The sequence below is a fragment of the Sinocyclocheilus anshuiensis genome, unplaced genomic scaffold (genome assembly GCF_001515605.1).
Source record: "Sinocyclocheilus anshuiensis isolate Anshui unplaced genomic scaffold, SAMN03320099.WGS_v1.1 scaffold1754, whole genome shotgun sequence".
Classification (NCBI taxonomy): domain Eukaryota; kingdom Metazoa; phylum Chordata; class Actinopteri; order Cypriniformes; family Cyprinidae; genus Sinocyclocheilus; species Sinocyclocheilus anshuiensis.
The window spans coordinates 89,319-110,301 of record NW_015546144.1 but is presented as its reverse complement, the minus strand read 5'-3'; the positions used below and the strand labels follow the sequence as shown (position 1 = coordinate 110,301).

Sequence of the window (20,983 nt, the reverse complement as noted above, 5' to 3'; positions counted from 1 at the left end):
GAGAGAGAGAGAGAGAGAGAGAGAGAGAGAGAGAGAGAGAGAGAGAGAGAGAGAGAGAGAGAGAGAGAGAGAGAGAGAGAGAGAGAGAGAGAGAGAGAGAGAGAGAGAGAGAGAGAGAGAGAGAGAGAGAGAGAGAGAGAGAGAGAGAGAGAGAGAGAGAGAGAGAGAGAGAGAGAGAGAGAGAGAGAGAGAGAGAGAGAGAGAGAGAGAGAGAGAGAGAGAGAGAGAGAGAGAGAGAGAGAGTGTGTGTCATGCCAGCTTCTGTGGCTATTTTTATGGCAAGAAAAAAATCAAATCAGATCTATTTTTGCTTAAAACTCTAAAATTATATATGGTTTAATTTACCAGCACTTGTGTAATATAACATGTTTTAGGGATAAAGTGGTTTTTTTTTTTTACAAAGTTTGGAAGAACTTTTCTCCAAACAATGGGATTTATTACATTGAGTCTGTTCATGATAAATGCAAGTTATTATTAAAGTACTCTTGATATTTATTCTGGTTTCATATGGATTTGAAAAACTTTTCAATAAGTTTCAAAAAGTAAAAATTCAATAAGTCAATAAAAATAAATAGATAAAAAGTAAAAGATTGTACACATCCTAATCATTTTTCAAAAGGCAGAAAGTATTGTTTACAAATATCATGAATTATTAATTGCACCATATTCACTTTAATTACCTTGTCTTGTCCCCCAAGTACAATATCAAAGTTATTTTTAATTCATTGATAAATGCATTAATGTATTTAAGATTTTTTTTTTTTAAATACTCACCATAGCTTGCTCTATTTTGTTATCAATGGCCACAACACTGGCGCCAGAGGCACTGCAGAAAGAAAACAAAGAAATATTCCTTAGAAGAGATCCCAATGTAAACTCTTTTTTTTTTAAGCATAGTCTGTCAAGTTCTGTCAGGCTCGTTGCATCATATCTGTTAAATCACACTTCCAACTAACTAGCTGCCAACTATGCAGTGCACAGAATGGTAAATTTAGATGACTTGTGCTTATCAGCAGGTATCATATAAAATCATACACGTGTTGAGTGCTGCGAGATAAGAGAGAAATCAGGCATGCACATACTCCACATCCAAAACAACCTGACAATATTATATTCCATTACGCATACGGAAATAGATCCAGAATTTGTGCATAAACAGTTAAGTTATTAAGGTATAACTATTGCAAAATGCAAACATTTACAACAAAACTACCAATAGACAAAACTAAATATCAAGTGAAAGTAGCAATTATTAACAAAAACCTTGGCCAGAAGGGAAAATTAAGCCGTGCTTCAATACTGTTAGTGGCCGTTCACACAGAACGCGTTCTTGCTTACCATCAATGAAAACGCGCGTCAGGCCGTTGGGTCGCGTTTTGTGCTATGAACGCTGCGTTTTTATGACCAGTTAAAAAACTTTTTTAAACCCTCCTCGAGACCCTCGAGGTCAGTTTTACTAGGGTGACCATACGTGCCATTTTCCCAGGACACGTCCTGGCCAGGATTTCTATATTGCCTAAAATATCTAGGTTTTGGCTTTGTTTGCGTGTGCAGACCGATCGGTGTATGACATCAAAATACCATACAGACGCTTCCTTACGCTTTCAAAATGCTCTCGAGGACGCGTCCTGGGAAAATGGCACGTATGGTCACCCTAGTTTTACTCCTTTCCGTTCCGTCATTTGGTTGCGCAATAACGCTGCGTGAACTGCTGCTTAGATTTCTACCATCAAAACAATCGAGGCTTTAACGTAAACTGATAATAAATAATTATACTTCGCTTAACAAACACCGCGCACGCGGAAGAGTTTTAGCATAAACGTACAACCTGCACGTTTTTAGATGTATTCATATTAATGAACTCAAACGCTGCGTAACGTTACATGTCCTTAGGCTTATTCCGCAACGCAACCCAACATTCACTAATCTAACATAATAATATCACATCATAAACCCACATTTATTTTTCACAACAATGATACATAACTAATAACACTAAGAAATTAAGTGTCTTTTCAGAAAAGTCACCCAAAGCACATCAGAATGCACTCAAAAAGAGTTTATCTCGGGAAAATAATAAAAGGCTTCGCGTCTCAATCCTGTTATAAATTCATAACGTTTACCTGCATCGTGCTCTGCATGATAACCTCCCAGAATATGTAGGAGAGGAGCCAGGAGAGTATGGCAGGCAATAACTCATCTGGCAGCGCATGTTGGTAATCGTTTAGTCTCAGACACACAAGTGTGTTAGCAGTAAAGGCGCTCTTCAGGATTGAAGGATCTGTGCTCTCAGGGGGCGTGGCCGGCGAGTGACGTCACCCAAGAGGCGGGGCCACGCATCAGCAAGCCGCTCGTGTTTCCTCGTCTGGGATTGGGATTGTCTTATTAAAGTTTATATCATACGAACGACTTTTTAATGCATTCAAAGAAAACATTTTAGGAAACGGTCAGGAAGATTTAGAAAATACATTATTTGAGTGATTTCTGAAGGCTCATGTGACACTAATGATGCTGGAAGTTACATTTTAAAAAAAATTACAATAAAACAGTTATTTTACATTGTAATAATATCTCACATTATTACTGTTTTAGTATATTTCTGAACAAACAAATGCAGCCTCGGTAAGCAGAAGAGACTTCTTGGATCAACAAATAAATACATAACCCATAATTATTCGAAATTTTTGACTGGTAGTGTGTATATATATATAAATATATATATATGTGTGTGTGTGTGTGTGTGTGTCTGTGTGTGTATTTATATATATATGTGTGCGTGTGTATATATGTGTGTGTAGCTATTATTTACAATGGAAAGGCAGATCCGCTTTGACTAATTATGCAAATACTTAAGATGCACAAACGTGAAATCAATTATAAATTGGTTAAAAGTGAACAAAAAGCATTCTTGAATTTTAAACTCCTTATATTAGAATGAGTCCCTAAACGAATACAAAAATGAATTCAACACAAAAAAGGTCATTACTTGAGTGTTTTTCAATAAAAAATGCATTGCGTAGTGCATTCAAGGACGATGACCGCTAAGAAGTCACCAGCCTCCAATTTAATTTTGGGTACTCGGTGGTCACAAAAACAAGCTTAAGCTTTTTTTCTGGGATGCATGTGCTTTCTAGATCTTATTCTCTGTCATCCTTACCAGGGATCGTGAACTGGATCGCATGCACGTCAAACAGACGTGTACATAAAAACCGACACATGCCGCCGCAGATCATAGGTGTCTCCCAAACCGCATCAACTGTCCTTAGATTTCACAACCTGCGCAACTAACGCATTCCTTCAGGTGCTAAACTAAATCTGAAAAGAAAAAGTGCTGTCAAAATGAACACTTATCCTAGACTACAAGAATCTTCCATTATCAGATGCATAATCATGCATTCATGTGTAAAACAATTTCATGAATGTATTAGCATGAAAAAGCAGTCACTTCTGCACTCCTCTCAGAAGTCTCTTAAATTAGACCGAGTCAAAAAGGTGTGAAAGCTGCAATTAAACCCAAATGGATCAAGTTGTCCCTGGTGTCCACTGCATCTGCTCTAAACTGGTGTCAACACCTGCTTGTTGTCAAATAGTTGCATCAGTTGCATGCTAGTCTATATATACACCAACTGACCGCTGAATTCAAAACTGTTTACCTACATATGACCTTTAGGAAACACTTCCTACACTTTCTACGATTCTTGGGGCACCATTTCCACAGGATCCAGAATTCGCAGGAAACTATTTAAAAGTATATATATATCTTGATCAAAATTCAGTTAAATTCACTGATATCCCACTAACTCTGGGCAGAAAAGGCAGTCCCTTAACTTGGAAATAAGATTCTTATCTTTCAATGAAGTGAATATCAACAAGAGTGTGCCATGGAAAAATAAAAATATGTGACCCTAGAACACAAAACCAGTCATAAGGGCCAATTTTTCAAAATTGAGATTTACACATCAGCTGAAATAAACAAGCTTTCCATTGATGTATGGTTTGTTAGGATCGGACAATATTTGGTCGAGATACAACTATTTGAAAATCTGGAATCTGAGGGTGCAAAAAAATCAAAATATTGAGAAAATCTCCTTTAAAGTTGTTCAAATGAAGTTCTTAGCAATGCATATTACTAATCAAAAATTAAGTTTTGATATATTTACGGTAGGAAATTTACAAAATATCTTCATGGAACATGATCTTTACTTAATATCCTAATGATTTTTGGCATAAAAGAAAAATCAATCATTTTGACCCATACAATGTATTGTTGGCTATATATGAATGAATACATAAATGCAACTTTAAATAGTCACTACACTTGCAAAGCAGGTGTAATTTTCAGTTAAAGAAACAACCTGTAACGTGTTTCTTGTGCATCATGTACTTTTTTTCTTTTTTAAAAGAGTTTTTGTTAAATCAAAATGCTGAATTCACCAATCAGTCATTTACTGGAGGTTTAGTATTGATGAGCCTATGAATGAATCATGTAGTTCTTGCAAGTTTTGTCAATATCAGTTGACATGACAAAATTGTATTACCCCATTCTCAACAACCACACAGTATGGTTTATGCGTATGACGTCAAATCTATCTGCATGTTGCATCGTGACTAGCAGAACACACACACTTGAATTCCAGTCTATTCCACTGATACTTGCCCACAAATGGGGAAACTCATTTCTTAAGAAAAGAACCTGGTATTAGTAAAATTGATAGACGTGGAGAGGAACACGTACAAAAAATATTTTGAACTCTCAGGGTATTTAGGCTATATCTGAAAACGTGATATTTCCATCTTAAGTGCAAACAAGCTTTTAAAAAATGTTCCGCATGGTTAAGTTGGTTGGTGTTTTAACGCCATGCCTTGGCCATTTCATGGTGAGTAACATGGTGAAACACTATAAAACTGCACATTTTAAAAACCTTTGGATAACAACTCTAAAATGCATTTATTGTTGACTGTTCTCAAAAGTTCTCTTTGCAGGGTAATAAAATGACAAATGAAGAGATACTGGACTCTGTCGCTTTAAACATGTATGACTTGACTTTCCTCTGAGAAACACAAAAGATGACATTTTGAATATCCTGGTCGCTTTTTCCCATGCAATTACAATGAACGAGGACTTACGCTGTTGAACCGCAACAAGAACAAAAACACTTAAAGTAGTCCATATGATTTCTGAAGTCATATGACAGCTTTGTACGACTAACCAATTGATAATCGAGCCAGTGAATTATTTATTTTTGAAAGACTTATTTTTGCCTTTATTATGAAAGGACAGATCTGAGCTGACAGGAAGCGAAGTGGGAGAGAGATAGGGGGGCAGGATCGGGAAAGGTCCTCGAGTCAGGGTTCGAACTCGGGACACCCATAGCGCAACGGCGCTGTATGTCGGCGCACTGCCCACAAGGCTATCGGTGGTGACAAGAGCCAGTGAATATAACTCAAAAATGGATCTGATTTGCTAACTAGACCAACTGAGTCACCAAAAGATTTGACTCAAAACAATGATTTGTTCACAAATCAGGGACCTATCTACTTAGCTCATGAACATGCCAAAGAAAACCAAGATGAAAGTCAATAATTTCAGTGAATAACGCCGACTTTTGGTCTAATAAAGTTATGTGAATTCATGGTGCACTAGTTCTACTTGTATCATAGTTTTGTGGTATTACTTTTTGTCATTTTGGAACTTGAGCTTCATTTGCATTCTTCAAGACATTAGGGGTAGCACTAGGGCTGTGATAATAAATCGATGCAGAATCGATTCGTGCATCGCGATTCTTTCTGGAATCAATTCTGAGCTTAGATTTTAACAGCAGATGGCACTCTAATCTAGTTTTTATCCGCACACTCAAATGCTCCTGAAGAAGAGCGCTTGTACGTTCGGCTGAATCATGTAATTTCACCTCGGCTCAGAATGCTTTTATGACGCGAGATTAATGTAAACACAGCCCACTGTGAACACCCTTGTAATTCGCTTCAACCTTTTCGAATTTTATGAATGATTATTATTGAATTATTATGAATGATAATATGATTATTTTAGGTTCAAGTAGGGCTGGGCGATATAGCTAAAAAATATATCAACGATATATGTTTCATATCGTTCATATTGTATCATATGTTTCATATCGTATCGATAAATATTTACATTTTTTATAACCTTTTTTAAAACAGCAATATAATTTTTTTTTTAATTTAACCACTGTATTTTTAATTTGCCCACTTTATTAAGACAAACAACAAATATATATAGGCATATATATTATTTTTTTAACAGTCAAACACAAAATAAAATGTAAACTAATATCTCCTTTCTTATGTTTTATATGCAGATTAAATAAGTCTTAAGGAAACTTTTGACTTGTTTCCCGAGGCCACAGGAGGGCGCAATGAGCAAAATAATGCAGCACATTAAACTGTCAATTCAACTGTCTATAAAAACGTGCATAACACAGATTTCATTTAAAAACAAATGAGACGCAGTGAAATGAAATAAACCTTCACAAATTCGCGTCACATTTTTCTAAACGTTAAAACTGTTTTACCTTTGCATGACTTTCTTTGCATCTCTTGCATGAGACGCGAGTGCAGCAGTCATATTTGTCCGTCTAAAAATGTGCTGAATATGCGTTCTGTGTGAATGGCTTGGTTTCGGTTTTAACCTAATCAAGATCTTCTATGCATTGAGCTTCTATATTTCTCTAATATTTTGAACGAATAACACCGCAGCGGCGCGTCTCGTGGGCAACACTAACAAAACATTAAAATGCAATGTCACTTATATCATCATCATTTTAACTTTGCATGACTTTCTTTGCATCTCTTGCATGAGACGCGAGTGCAGCAGTCATATTTGTCCGTCTAAAAATGTGCTCAATATGCGTTCTGTGTGAATGGCTTGGTTTCGGTTTTAACCTAATCAAGATCTTCTATGCATTGAGCTTCTATATTTCTCTAATATTTTGAACGAATAACACCGCAGCGGCGCGTCTCGTGGGCAACACTAACAAAACATTAAAATGCAATGTCACTTATATCATCATCACTGCATCTCGCGCACCACTAATTACGCTCCCTGACGCACTCCTAACATTCGATTGTACCATTTTTGCATTCAAATGCAAATGTTTATTTTAAATTCGACTAATATTAATGTTTTTATTCACAATCTCCTCATCACAGGCACAGCACTCAATTCAGCATGTGTTCGTGTTTGTGTGTGCTGTCTGCGTTACTCAGAGCACGTGCTTATATCGTGCGCTATATCGAACATTTTTTATATCGTTATCGATGGTGTACCGTCGATAAATATCTATACCGTTTTATCGCCCAGGCCTAGGTTCAAGTGTGCGTAAGGGTTTGGAAACAAGCAGAGTAGGGCTATTTCTGAAGCATGCAGCGCCATCTGCTGTTCAAAACTAAGCTCAGAATCGACTCGAGAAAGAATCGCGTGACAGTTTAAGCTTGACGTCGACTAGTCGCTGGTCCTATAGAGGGCGCAACAAGGTAAGAAATATTTGAAGTCCACATTCACGCTGTGTTTCCAAACAGTTAACATGACAAATAAATGCATACTCTGAAAGCACTCCACAAGACGTGTGATTATATTACTGGATGCTTGAAATTGAACGGGAGTATGCATGTTTTAAACAGCTTATTGTACAGGTAAGTTAATCGCCGTTCTAATCTAATGCGCTGCTGCATTGTAACACACAGACATAGCTACAGAATTCATTCAGAAGCACAGAAATGTACTGTCAACACTGTTCTATGATTTCTCAATATGATTTCTTCAGGTAGAATGAACTCACACACAATCGCTCTCACTAATGCATTCATATGAATGTAATCTTTACTGTGCTACTTTATCTGTATCTGATTTAGAATGAGAAGAAATCTGTGACAAATATAACGACCCAAAGACAAAAGAACTGATGAAAATGAGCTGTTATAGGAGAAATAGCCATGTGGGCAGCGACTAGTTGACGTCGACTCGACTTTCATCACATAAATGTCGACTTTAAAAAATCTGAAGTCGTTCAACCCCTACAAGACATTCTGCGAAAATGTACATTAGGAAAAAGCCTTAAGCCCTATTCACACTGAGACACAGCATTGTGGAAATGGAAAAAAAATAAAATAAAGACTGTGATGCACCAAAGTAAAATGTAAAGTTTTTATTTAACCAAAAACTTGATTCGAAAATAAGATTCATTCAAACATGCATTAAAGGGGTCCTATTATGCTTTTTCACTTTTTTAATTTTAGTCGGTGTGTAGTGTGTATGTTTGGGCATAAAAAAGATCTAGAAAGTTACAAATCTCAAAGTCCACTCCAAAGGGAGATATTTCGTATTTTAAAAATCCCTTTTCAAGAACTACAACGAACGGTTCGTTTGGAATACAGTGTTTGTTTCCGGGCTTTGTGATATCACAAAGCGGCTCATTAGAATATAATTACAAATAATTCCCGCCTACAGAAATTCGAATGGTTGGAGGGGGTGGGGTGAGGTTGTGGTTAGAACGCTTGGTTGAGTGAGTGCATCAGACGAGACGACGAAGAAGAAGTGCTGCTGCAGAGTTAGTGCATCAGAGAAAACGAAGTAGAGCTGCTGTGGTGTAGCGTCAAATTTTCGGCATGTCTAGAACAATTCTTACAAGTACAACACGACGTAGCTGGGCGCCGCATACAGACGCCGAATAGCATGTTCTAGTACACCCCCAAAACAAAATCAAGACTTTGTAAAAGAGCATAATAGGACCCCTTTAAATAATGGAGACAAAAGCACTGCTGAACTGATCCATTTCAGCAATTAAAATAACATTTGTTTGAATTTCTCCTTTGTGTGAATTTTGACATTTGTTTGAATTCAAAAGCCTTTGTTTCATATCACAAGTAACAATGCACAAAGCTTCTTGCGATTATTTAATGGTAGGTAAGTTACAAATCACGTTTAGTTTTGTTCATGCATCTACTGAAAACAGCACAGAATAAAATATCTCAGTTCATCAAAATGAAGATCGTTTAAAAAAATAGATATTACCAACCAGCTCTACCTTCCACACAGCTGACATGTTTAGCTGTTGCAGGCAAAGTTTTCGTCTGAAACCTGTTTTCAGCTGCCGAAATTTTGGTGCATCACTACTAAAAACTGAGTAGCGTTTTCAGAATGCCACATCATGCGCGAGATGCTGCAAAAGACGCACATGCAACGGTCAAGCAATTCGATTTAAAGCATGATTACATAATAAAGAAAAATGCAAAAACTCGTTCAGTGTGAATGGGTTTAAAATGTCTTTCAGAGGGTATCTTCAAGTTCATGTAGTTCCTTCGGCTTGAAATCAGAGTCATGAGTGATTCATCCTCAACACCCATTTGTTGTAAACAAGTCCAGAGTCTTGAGAGATGCTGTTAATTGATTCGTTGAGCTGTTGCATAATGTTTTTGGTCTGCACACAGCTGGCCTAGAATCAATGACCTCCTACCGCTGGTGGGAGTCATGTGGGCCCCTGTGATTCATGCGGATCACCCGGTGTTATCACCTCCGTCCACACGCACTCCAACAGGCGCCTCCTGCTGTTTAGCAGAATGCATGCTATAGCTTAGTTAAAAGGCTTATTTAAATCTGCAAGCATTCATTGTTTTACAGAGAAAATGAAGATGGAAATGCTGATGAGTCTCAGTCTACACTTTGAAAACCCTTAAATGAATCAATCTAATATTGAATCATTTTCCAACAACCCGCACACTTAGCCAGTCAACACTGCAAATGGCAAAAGTCAAGTGGTAAATGCCCAGTGTCAAAATGCTACTTAATTACAAGAACATGGCACCTATGGGAGGGGCTCTTAAGTAATTTTTCGGTCAAATCAACTTCTAAAAACACTGATTTGACTTTGGTCCTAAAGCTACACATCTAAAATGATATGACACTATCTTAAGTAAAATCATTCAAAACATTCATCCAAGTTGAATTAATGTGGGCTATTTGCAGAATATATTTTTAATTTTCACTACATAACGCAGGTTAAAGTCTATTTGTAGATGTAACCACACAATTGAACTTTAAGTGTCGGATAAGCAGATTGTGAACTACTGTGAACTAGCTGGCCTAGAATCAATGACAATCCTTGCTAGCTCACAATCTTTGCTCTGCTGCTTTCTTCATTCTAAATTCTGAAATTCTCAATTCTAATCCAAAACAAAGGAATCCATTACACAACCCCTATTTGAACTCTGATTTCCAAGGGCTTAACACTGTGCTGGATTTAGCCAGCCGTTGCAGTTTTCTAGAACACGTGTGAAGAAAAAAGTTAACCAACTTCAATTAATCATGAAAGCCAACTGATTTTGTAATCTGAATTTGTGAGGACATCTTTACAAAAACATGCAGGTTTGCTCAATAATGAAAATACTGTAATTTACTCATATTGTTCCAGACAAGTATGACTTTTTCTATGCATGCTCATTGGAAATACGTGACTCTATCTCCCTTTCTGCAAAACCCAAAAACGTACAGGTATCTATATGTACAAACCGCTGCAGTGTCCAGTTAAAATGAACACTAGAGGCAGTAAAACTTTAACAACTTTTATTCCTTTCCACACAAAGTATGATTTACAGGTCCACAGTTTTGATCAAGAAAGCCTAACTTTCACACAATTCCTTGCACAATATTATATTACGACTTCAAAATGATTTTCACATGCTGCGAGATTTGAAAACTGATTAGCGTCACATATACAGCTTCATATGAATGGGTTTTGAAAATGCAGTAGGTTTGCATTGCACTTCTGAGGTGAAGCGCTCCGGTACGAATCCCGTGAAACTACGGTCCGACATAACAGCTCAAACCAACGTATAAGGAAGTTAAAATAGCAGGGTTGCATCAGCGGTTGATCATTTTTATATCACTTTTGCTTCCGTTAACACTATTGTGTAAGTTTAGGGTTGGGTTTGGTGTAGGGTGTTTGTTATTTTCCAACACGATAGAGCATTCACTTTTTTTTTTATTCTGAAGCAACATGCAAAAACGCAGCAATACGTGCCTGTACCTACGTAATAAAAACATGGCCACAGTCAAGAACTGAACACGCATTTTAGCGCCACTCAATGGACATTTCATTTCAAACTTAATTTTTGATTAGTAATATGCATTGCTAAGAACTTCATTTGGACAACTTTAAAGACGATTTTCTCAATATTCTGATTTTTTTGCACCCTTAGATTCCAGATTTTCAAATAATTGTATCTCAGCCAATTATTGTCCTATGCTAAGAAACCATACATCAATGGAAAGCTTATTTATTCAGCGTTCAGATGATGTATAAATCTCAATTAAAAAAAAAATGACACTTATGACTGGTTTTGTGCTCCAAGGTTATTTCCAATTAGCCTAAACTACTTTCTTTTGTGTAATTGAGAAGGAGATGTTGAAATAGTCCAAGCTGCTCTTGTCCATACAAAATAAGTAGACCATGGCCTGTCAAGCTCTATGAAGAGTTGAGTTACAATGAGGGAAACATTTTCACTGAATAACTGACTGGTCTACTTTCACTGTGTGGAGAAGAGCAGCTTGGACATTCTGCAAAATATCTCTTTGTGCTCCAACCAAAGATTAGGTTTTTTGAGTGAACCATTCCTACTCCACATACACAAATATAATTTTGGAACAACTACAGCTCATAGATGTAACAGATGGAATCAGCAGGGCCGGATTTACGCATAGGCATTCTAGGCACGTGCCTATGTTCGCTCGTCCAGTGGGGCCCAAACACAATGAAGAGATATATAATATTTTTGCTATACTATGGGATATCTCAGTGTTTCCCCTGCCATTATATTAGGGGGGCGGCCCGCCCTCCCAACAGCACCCCCCGCCCCCCTTGAAGGTCAAGTTAATTTTAATTTTATTTTCTCTATAGCGCCAGATCACAACAGAAGTCATTTAAAGTTAGCTTTCCTATAGAACATGTCTATACCTTGTTCTTTTATTAAACAAACTAAATAGCCTTATGTTATTTATCTTATTTACACAACGGCATGTCATTTCTGTCTCTACATTACATGGTCGCACTCTCTGTATCACGCACAGCGGAGTTCCGCCCGATGCGCGTGCACACACACACAAAAAACTATCCCCATATATAACATATTCACACAGAAATGTAAAGGTATTCACTGGCAACCCGTCAAAATAAAAGTCTGGTTTAACTTGAAGACATTGCGGCAGAAATTTATTAGCCTACTATTGTTCAGTAGAATGTACGTAATAGGCTGCTACTACTACTAACATTATTAAAACCTTATTTTTAAGAAATAATCATACAATATTTCTTCAATGTTTTAAATGTAATATTAAATAAAATAAAATGTTTAATTTTCATTAATTAAAAGATAAATTAAATGAATGTTTTATGCCTTAAAAATGTAAATATAGCCGTAAACCTAGGGGAAACACTGTATCTACAACAGTAAAAGAACCAAAACCCCAGAAGAAATAAATAATATAATTTATAAATATATATTATATTACAAAATAAATATAACAAACAATAGGGTAAAAATGACAAACTACTTCCATGTCTTCCACCTTTTTTATGTAGGCTACGGAAATCACGCTTTCATTCTCCCAGTCTCTCTGACAGACGCACACACAGTACAGACACGCACTCGCGCACACACGCGGAGACGCGAACAGAAATTCGCGGGTCAGCGCTGACAAAAGTTTATCAATAAAATAGTTTCGCAGCTGAAAAGCTACATGACATTTCTCAGTTGTGAGGTTCTTGAAGCAGTTTAACTTAAAGATTCGCTATTAGTAAGACGCTGCTGCTGAACGCTGCTGAGAGACGCTCTCTCTCTCCCTCTCTCTCTCTAATAACCGCATTAGACTGCATTAATAACTGCTTTAGCCTGCATATCAATGGCTCAAGCCTCCCGTTATTAGCTCTAAAATGACGTTTTGGAATTTGCAACGGAAGGTTTGGGATGAGGTGCATAAAAAATTAGCTAGTTTAACACACACGAGATTTCAGGACAGAAACATGTCAAATGTCTTGAAACAAATCATCTGAACAGTTGATGTGTGATTGTGTCTCCAGGCCGTTAAAATTATTAAAGAAATAATGCACTCCCGAAGTGGTTATGTGGCCACGACACCGCGCCTATTAATGGAATGGTCTTTCTCAGTTCTCAAACAAATTAAGAACTACATTCAACGCAAGCGCTTATTGCGATAGAAAACACTGTAACGGTTACTACTGATTAAAGAAATATTTTTGTTTGCTTGGGTGGTAATATTAGGCCTAACATATTAATAAGGAAGGGGGGCCAAAAAATTTGTTTTGCCTATGTCACGAAAAGAGGTAAATCCGGCCCTGGGAATCAGTATCTGTATCTATATTCCAACAACTAATTCTACAAAAAAGCCAATGCATTTGCACTTAATACAAACAGGAAAAAAAAGACATGCAAATATTGTCAAACTAAAGTATTTCCATGGAAATCTGCCTGTAACTAAAAGCCCTGGAGCCTTTGGATGGAGATAAAAGAGTGGGATAAATAGTCAAATAAGAAGCACAAGTTTCCTTATCTGCATCGATGCCTGTCACATAAATACTCTCAGAGAGGTTCAGACTATGAATAAGCATTAAACATGCAACTGTCCTAATGATCTATGACAATCATTCTCATGCAAAATTGCTGTTAAATTGTTTTATGGTTCTGAATATAAAATGTTAAAGGGGTCATATGATGCGATTTCAATTGTTCCTTCCTCTTTGGAGTGTTACAAGCTCTTGGTGCATAAAGAAGATCTGTAAAGTTGCAAAGACTAAAGTCTCAAATCCAAAGAGATATTCTTTATAAAAGTTAAGAGTCAACCACGCCTACCTAAAACGGCTCGTTCTAACACACCCCCACATATCTACGTCACTATGTGGGAAGATTTGCATAACGCCGCCCAAATGTTCACGCAAAGAAAGAAGGCGTAACTTTTATTCTCGCTGTAGTATTGTTGTTGCCGCCGTCATGTCGTGAAGGCGCTGTGTGCTTCGTTGTGAAAGCGAAACTACTTTGTTTGGTCTTCCAAAAGAAGACGATATCCGCTTCGTCATGCCTAGAGCTGATCCGTGCTGGTCGCTGAGGAAATACAACAGTATGGTAAGGGGCGTAACATTTCCATCTCACGCTTGAGGTATTCGGCCAATCACAACGCACTGGATAGCTGGCCAATCACAGCACACCTCGCTTTTTCAGACCGATGAGCTTTGTAAAAATCGACGCGTTTCAAAAAGGCGGGGCATAGAGGAGAAACAATAATGTACAGTATGTGGAAAATAATGTGGGTTTTTTTACTTTAAACCGCATAAACATTTCATTACACCAAATACACACAATAATGTTCTTTTTAGCAGCATCATATGACCCCTTTAATCTGAAATTTACTACAGTTCATCATTTCAATTAGGTAAAATTATCAAAATCTGCAGGCATTCGATTGTGAATCATAGCACAAGAAATCAGTCTCAAGACGTGCTTAAAATGCATGTGGTCACAAAAAAAGGCCCTTTCAGGGCGATGGTTTGATGGCTGTCAACATTGTGCTTCAGTGGGGACAGGAGCGAACATGTAGCAAATATCAGAAATCTGCTCTTGACATGAATACCATCCTTCCCACCAGAGTTATGAGTCACACAGTAATGTAAAATCCTTCTGGCTCACTGTCAGTACAACCCTCCCTTTGTACAAGAACTACTGAATTTTCAATCAATCAAATGTCAATTTGTGCCTCTGAGGTTTAAGTAAACTAGTACTCAATGTACTCATGCAAAACCACATTAAAAACACCTCTAATGGACATTTTGTTCATAGAGAAACGTTCTACAAATTACACATTTTAATGAGACAACTTAGCAAGAATTCTTGGAGGTATTCTGGTTATGTCAAAAGTTTGGGAATGGGAAGTGTGTCCAAACTTTTGACTGGTACTGTACTATAAAATACACATAAAGAATATCGGCTGATATATCGATATCAGACTTTTTTTACTCCCTAATATCGGTATCATATCGGCATCGGCCCCAAAAAAACCATATCGGTCAGGCTCTAGTTTTGTAAATAATAGCCTACAGTATATGCCCGACATGCCAATAAAGCTGTGATTATGCTGACTGCAATTTTATGCAGTTTAAATGTTGAATTTAACATTTAATTTTATTTCAGCTAATCAACAGACTATAATTATAAATACTATAGTGTTTCATTTGTAAATGAAAACACAACACGCTCATTTATCATCACACACGGGCATAAATACAATCATAATTGTCAGGCGTTTACAGTATTTGCAAAATATATGGTAGCAAATACTAGCATAATTAACGTTATACAGAACGTTAATTAGGTAAAGCGATACACGAATTGAAAGGGGAAATAATCATATATAACAATAAATATAAAAATATAGTCCTAACAAGTTCATATAATAATAACAACAACAACATACAAATATTAAATGAAATGTTTAATGTCAATAAAAATGGGCGTGACGGGAACAGTTTAAGCTGGTTTACTTCCTATTTGAAGGACAGGAGATTCTCTGTTTGCCTTGGCAACCTCATGTCATCAGCTGCCAATCTCCCATGTGGGGTCCCGCAGGGATCTATACTAGCTCCTACCCTTTTTTCTTTATATATGCTCCCATTGGGCTCTATTTTCCAAAAGCATGGTGTATCTTTTCATTGCTATGCCGATGACACCCAGATTTATTTGCCCCTTAAACGCTCAGGTAACATCTCCCTGGGCCCTCTAATGGAGTGTATGGAGGACATAAAAATCTGGATGTCATCAAATTTTCGTAATCTAAACGAAAAAGAAAATGGAAATGATATTCTTTGGCCCCCTAGTGGCATTCCCACAAAGTTTGTTAATGATCACCATGTCACATTTTAAGCCAAAACTCTTGTTAAAAACTTTATCAAGCGTTTTGCTTGATAATGAGCTGAAACTAGACAAACAAGTAAACTCAGTGGTTAGATCCTGTGTTTTTCATCTCCGCCTTCTTTCCAAAATGAAGTATTTTCTCTCTTTTCAAGATGTTGAAAGAGTAATTCGTGTTTTTATATCATCATGGTTTAGACTACTGTAACTCACTTTATTGTGGAATGAACACTACTTCCCTGGCCCATCTCCAGTTGGTTCAAAATGCGTCAGCAAGACTTTTATTGGGCCTCTGTAAATCCACTCACATTACACCTGCGTTAGCATCATTGCATTGGCTGCCTGTTTGGTTTAGAGTGGAGTTCAAAACCCTAGTTTTTGTTTTTAAGTCCCTAAACAACTTAGCCCCCCTCATATCTATTTGAGCTTCGATCTCCACATATCCCTTCTCGAGCTCTTCGATCCGGTAGTCATAGATTGCTCAATGTTCCCAGAGCCAGACTTAAATAAAGAGGTGAACGTGCCTTTGCTGTTGCGGGTCCTAAACTCTGGAACAGTTTACCAGTTCATATTAGATCTGCTCCTACAATACAGATTTTTAAATCTTTGCTTAAAACTCATTATTTTTTCCATTGCTTTTAATGTCCCTTGATGATTCATTTTTTAAATTCGACTTCTGTTGTTGTTCTGATTTTCTTTTGATATCCTGTTGATAATTTGTCTCTGATTTTATCTGTGATATTTTTTTTTATTGTTTTGCTTGTATTTATTTTATCTGATGCTGTAAAGCACATTGGTCAGCTGCCGCTGTTTTAATGGTGCTATATAAGTAAATTAAACTTGAAACTTGAAACATGTTTTATCTACATGCTGTTTCTACATAGCATCTTAAGGCCACGACTTCACATCTCAAGGCCATGACATACCACATTCCCAGAAGTTAATATGTCGTGGCCACAACAAAATGAAGTGAACCGAACACCGAACCAATTCAGTGTCTCCTCCCGGTCACTGTACCTAACAATGTAACTTTCGTTAAACTTTTAATAAATTGATGTTAAATTGTATAAATCTTAATTTAACCATTAAAGGAGTCCAGAAAAATTAAAACGGAAAAAAAAAATAAAACTGGGGAAAAAACAGATTACATTGGGCCCTAAATGCAAAACACTGGAGAAAACCTTATGGATGTTCATGTTTGCTTCAAATTTCTTCAGAGAAAAGTATTATTTTTCACATTTTAACCCAAAATAGGCTGGTGTGAGCATTATGGTGTGCTATAAATACATGTAATGTCTGCTTCATTCATACTGTAAGCCGGGAGGCGCCCTCATCCAGATATGCCTTACAATAATAATATTACTTCTGGCGATCCAGAAAATCACTTACATAGACAAAGGCTTACAGCTATCGCTGCAACTGAATAAAAAGAAGCCACATCAGATGACAAAAGGAAGTTACTTCAAACACTCGACTGATGTTATTTAGTCAGTTTGCAGTAAAAATGTTATTAAATGTGTATTTTGTTGGTCAACAGGTTAAATGCTCTCATTACTCTGGTGTGTGTGGCTATCAGAGAGATGAGCGAGCGAGAAAGTGCAGCTGGTATCGGTGTATCGATAATGCGAAAAAAGAGTACTGAAATAGTTTCTACTGTGGATGTACCATCATGCATCCAATAACTGAGTAAACATTTGCTGCAACACACTCTGACCAAGGCATCCATTGACCAATGAAGTATATATATTTATATTTAGTCATTTAGCAGACGCTTTTATCCATTTGGAAGCCGCTCTTGCCAGTCTTAGGGCTTCAACAACTGAAAGCAAGGCAGTCTCAGTCGAATGTCCACTTCTGAAGCCAGATTGGTTGCTGTCCAGGAGGTTGTTCTGTGTAAGTAACTCCAGTCTAACTGACCTGGGTCTATCTACACCCTTCAAACACATCTTCTCAGTCAGCACTTTCTCATGTGTATGAGATGCCCAAGCCAAAAGTGCCAACAATGGACCCTTTTCACATTTCCAGAGTTCTCAGAAGAAGTAGTCATAGCTGAGTAAACTACTGTGGTGACTATATTTGTTAAAAAAGAAGAAAAAAAATAAAAGAAAGCACAACCGTGATTCCATGATTTTACAAACGATTTACAATGCTAATAACTGTGTGAATGCATCATCAGCCTGTGAAAAGGGTCCATATGTAAGAGTTACGGATGTTAGACACTTAGACCTGAAACACTTCCACAAATGCCATGCTCACTCCATGCACACTCACGGCCGCCAAGAGTGCAATGTAATACACACACAGTGATTATACCCATCACTGATGGCCTTTGACCTGCCGTTTGGGAAGGCCTGATAGAAAGCCGTGGAGGGATTCCTTGCAGATAAAAGAAAGAAAAAGAGAGAGAGATAAATAAGGTAATATAATGTCAAAGTTTTAGAAGGAAAGACCAAAACAAATCTGCTGTGATGCCTTAAGGGCTTTCAAGACACAGTTGAATGGCCATTCATATCTAAGAGTGAAAAGGCTCAGGGTGTGAAACAGCTCTGGCGACTGAGCCCCAAGCTACAGGCCTGAAGTATTCAAAGTTCAGAGTGAATATATGCCAAACAGGAAAAGTCAGAACAGCCACTGAGTGTGAGACACGGATCCCCTACACAAATGATCACATTGATTTACAGCCAAGTTTATACAGCTTAACTAAAAGGAGATTAATTTGATTTTCTTTGGTCGATCATGCAACACAGTGAATGTTACAAAGTGGCCATTATCCTTTGACCAGCAGTGACTTGACTCACTTATTATAGTTTTTTTTTTTTTTTTTTTTAATCTGGCTTCACTGGAATTGTGTGCAAGCTCATTTCTGCCACTGAATAAAAAATAAAAACGGTTACTGTGAGTTTTTGTATCACAATTCAGATTTTTTTTCCTCACAATTTTGAATTCTTTTCTCAGAATTGTGGGTTTAAATCAGGCAATTCTGATGAAAGTCGGAATTGCAAGTTTATATCTTGCAGCTCTGACTTAATAACACACAATTGTGAGTTTATATCCCACACTTCTGAATTTATAGCTCCCGATTGCAAGATCATATCTCATAATTCCCAGAATAAACTCACAATTGCGAGAAAGAGAAAAAAAAGAAGTCAGAACAGCAATATAAAAAAATGCATTTGCGAGAAAAAGTCAGAATTGTGAGATAAAAAGTTGCAATTACCCTTTTTTATTTTTTATTCAGTGGCAGAAATGGGCTTCCACAGAATTGCCGTGACTTCTTGTTTCCATAATAATAATAAAAAAGCAAATTAGCAAATTATAAATCTAAAGCATCTTAAACACACACACACACACACAATTATTCCAAATGTTTAAATGTGGTCTTGGTCCAAACGTTGGCCTAGAATACAATACTGAATAATTTAACATTTACAGCTACAAAATAGCTGTCTCTAACCCAACAGAAGTTGTGATAGAAATGGTATGTGTTTAGAAAACACAGAAGATCAAACCTCATAATTAATACAACACCATTTAGTTACAAAAAAGGTAGTTTGTGGGGAGAATCTGTGGAATAAATTCATTATGAAACTAAATGTGTTAAATGGAGCTAAGTGTGCTACACTCCAACTGGTACATGAACATAATTTAGGCAATTTGGAGCAATTTAGCAATTCAAATATTTAAAAATATTTAATAATTAAATCAGCTCCTTCTTTTTTTTTTTTTTTTTTAATAAGTAGAGCTTGTAAAGTGAGGTCCAAAAAAAGTGTACAATTGCAAAAAGTGCATGCACACAACATTTATAAAAGAAAATGAAGGACTTCATAGATTTGTACTCAAATTCTACTGAAATCTGCAAAGCTTTCTACAGAACTCTTTGCGAAAATTTCCATGTGGGCTTGGTAATTCTTGAACAAATGATTGCGTAAATTCAGTCAAAAAGACAAAACGGAAACAAATACAGAGACAATGGATAATTAGCAAAATTCACTCAAATGGTGCTTAAAACAAACACTTGTGGAAATATTCTTTCATGTTTCCACCAAAAGATGATGACTGACAAATGGAATTACCCTGGGGACGTGAAGCTGGCAGAGGATTACGCAGAAACAGGTTTCTGTACACTGAGCTGTATAAGCTCTAATAACAAAGAACATATAGAAACAGAGCATTCAAAGAAGAGGGTATCACAAAAACTCTTATTTATATTTCAGGATGTCTGCTATCAACTGAAATTAAAATAAATGGTCTATAACACAGGGACACAGAAATAGGACTCTCAAAAAAAAAAAATCCTTAAAGGGATAGTTCACCCAAAAATGAAAATGTGATGTTTATCTGCTTACCCCCAGGGCATCTTCTGTTTACTCAGTTACAGCAATAGCAATGCCTTTGTCCATATTAGCAAAATGTATAGGGATTTCCTGAGTCCTATTACTTCTGTGATGTGGAGTTTCTGCGCGAGGGCGCCCTCTGGTGTCCAGTATTTTTTTTTTTTTTTTTTTTTTTAAGTATCGGTTCAGGCACCAGTACCGTTTTAGAAGTATCGATTTGGCACCGGTATCGTAAAAAAACCGAACGATACGCAACCCTAATTAGGAGTTAAAACGGATCGCAGTTGATCCGTAATACGTATGGATGAGACCCTACACACACGTGATTCGCAGATTAATTTGCCAATTTACACGTTCAAGCAATTTTACACCACAAGTAGAAGAAACGAAAGAGAGTTCGTTACTCACGTGCTGTTCTCGCACACAATCAAAGCACGCACAAGCATAGAGACGTGTTTCAGACAGCGCAGAAATATAGAGTTGTGTATACAAATTAGCCTATGTCAAAAACCCTTCACAGCATTGTCATTCTCTGTGCTTTAAATCTTTTTTTTTCTTGCTTATCCGAAAAAATAGTCCGATCTGTGACTAAAAAAAAACACTATATAATGCTATTATAATACTATATAATAGCCTAATATATACATATACATAAATATACATATATATATATATATATATATATATATATATATACACAT

General features: G+C 36.9%; 1 protein-coding gene across 1 annotated transcript in view; it reads right to left on the bottom strand.

Moving 5' to 3' along the window:
* The window catches only part of LOC107701225 (TSC22 domain family protein 2-like), a 36,464-nt gene that overhangs the window by 2,317 nt on the left and 13,164 nt on the right, over nt 1-20,983 (bottom strand). Inside the window, exon 2 of the mRNA XM_016503182.1 lies at nt 775-826. Coding sequence (XP_016358668.1) covers nt 775-826 — 52 coding nt within the window. The remainder of the gene's footprint in view (nt 1-774; nt 827-20,983) is intronic.